This window comes from Mastomys coucha, unplaced genomic scaffold (genome assembly GCF_008632895.1).
Source record: "Mastomys coucha isolate ucsf_1 unplaced genomic scaffold, UCSF_Mcou_1 pScaffold22, whole genome shotgun sequence".
NCBI lineage: Eukaryota > Metazoa > Chordata > Mammalia > Rodentia > Muridae > Mastomys > Mastomys coucha.
Window position 1 is genome coordinate 114160338 of NW_022196905.1, and position 1132 is coordinate 114161469.

General features: G+C 50.0%; 1 protein-coding gene across 1 annotated transcript in view; it reads right to left on the reverse strand.

Moving 5' to 3' along the window:
* Window positions 1–1132, reverse strand: part of Oas2 (2'-5'-oligoadenylate synthetase 2) — a 19665-nt gene that overhangs the window by 7583 nt on the left and 10950 nt on the right. The window contains exons 6-7 of the mRNA XM_031337689.1: window positions 685–858; window positions 313–595 (exon numbers count right to left, since the gene is read on the reverse strand). Coding sequence (XP_031193549.1) covers window positions 313–595; window positions 685–858 — 457 coding nt within the window. The remainder of the gene's footprint in view (window positions 1–312; window positions 596–684; window positions 859–1132) is intronic.

Below are 1132 nucleotides of genomic sequence, written 5' to 3' on the forward strand. Positions count from 1 at the left end.
CTGCTCTGTTCTTTTATTCTCTTCTCCGTGGAGGAAGTGAAGGGATATTATCTATGATAGGTATCTAACTCTGTATGAGCCATTCCTGACACACCACATAGAATGAATGGAGCCTACAGCTCCTGGAGGCTCTCTGGGGGTGCTTTCATGAGAATGAAACTGCATGTAGGTGTATTGTAGCCATGCACCTGCTGGGAGCCTGGGCTAGGATTGATAGACAGTTACAGCTCATTACCCAGCATTCCAGATTCTGGAAGGAGCCCTCCACTCCCTCCAGAATCTTCTCAGGAGCTAGGGTCTGGGCACTCTTACCTAGTGCATTATAGGCGGGAAGGACATCGAACTCAACACTTTCATCGAGCGTCTTGGATTTCAAGGTAAAACTCAGCACCCTGGGAGTCTTCCATTTCGACATCTCAAAGTTCACTTCCCACTCATGTTTCTGCTTGCAGGCTTCTAACTGCTCCCGGATCTCCTGGACGAACAGGTGGCGCTTGGTTTTTAGAGAGTTATAACTATCCAGTGAGCTGAGGAAGACTATGATGTCCGCGTCTGATCCCTGCTTCAGAGCTGTGCCTTTGGCAGTGGATCCTCCCTAGAAAGAAAACGGAAAGTGAGGTGCTTCCTTTCAGCCTTGTCTTCCTGGCTCCCAAGAACTGGCATCAGGGAAGGGCCAGTGCTCACCTTGATGGTCTTCAGGACTTTGGTGTCAGAATACCGAAAGCAGTTATTTTTAAGGAAGGAGCAGATCATGTCAACGGCTCTTTTGATCTGACCTAGAAAGGCCTTGTTGGGCTGGAGGAAGTCATCGATGAACTTGTCCAGTAAATGGCTTGGAGTATTGAAAAATGGTACGGGCTGGGGAGAAGGGAACCTTGGTGAGCTCTGCACAGGAGCCACCACAACAGTCGCCCCCACCCCTCTGCCTGCCTACTTCAAATTATGGGCAGAGACCTTCTTGTCTCTGGAGTTTGCACTGATGTACCCAGAGAGTGTTCTTGAGACACCAGGCAAAAAACTTCCCCCCTCCACTCGACTCCAGTCAAAACTCTCTTGGTTTCTCATGGGCTATTTGGAAGCGACCTGGATCCTCCTGAGGGGCTTGTGGAGTGCGGACATGGGAGATGTCCTG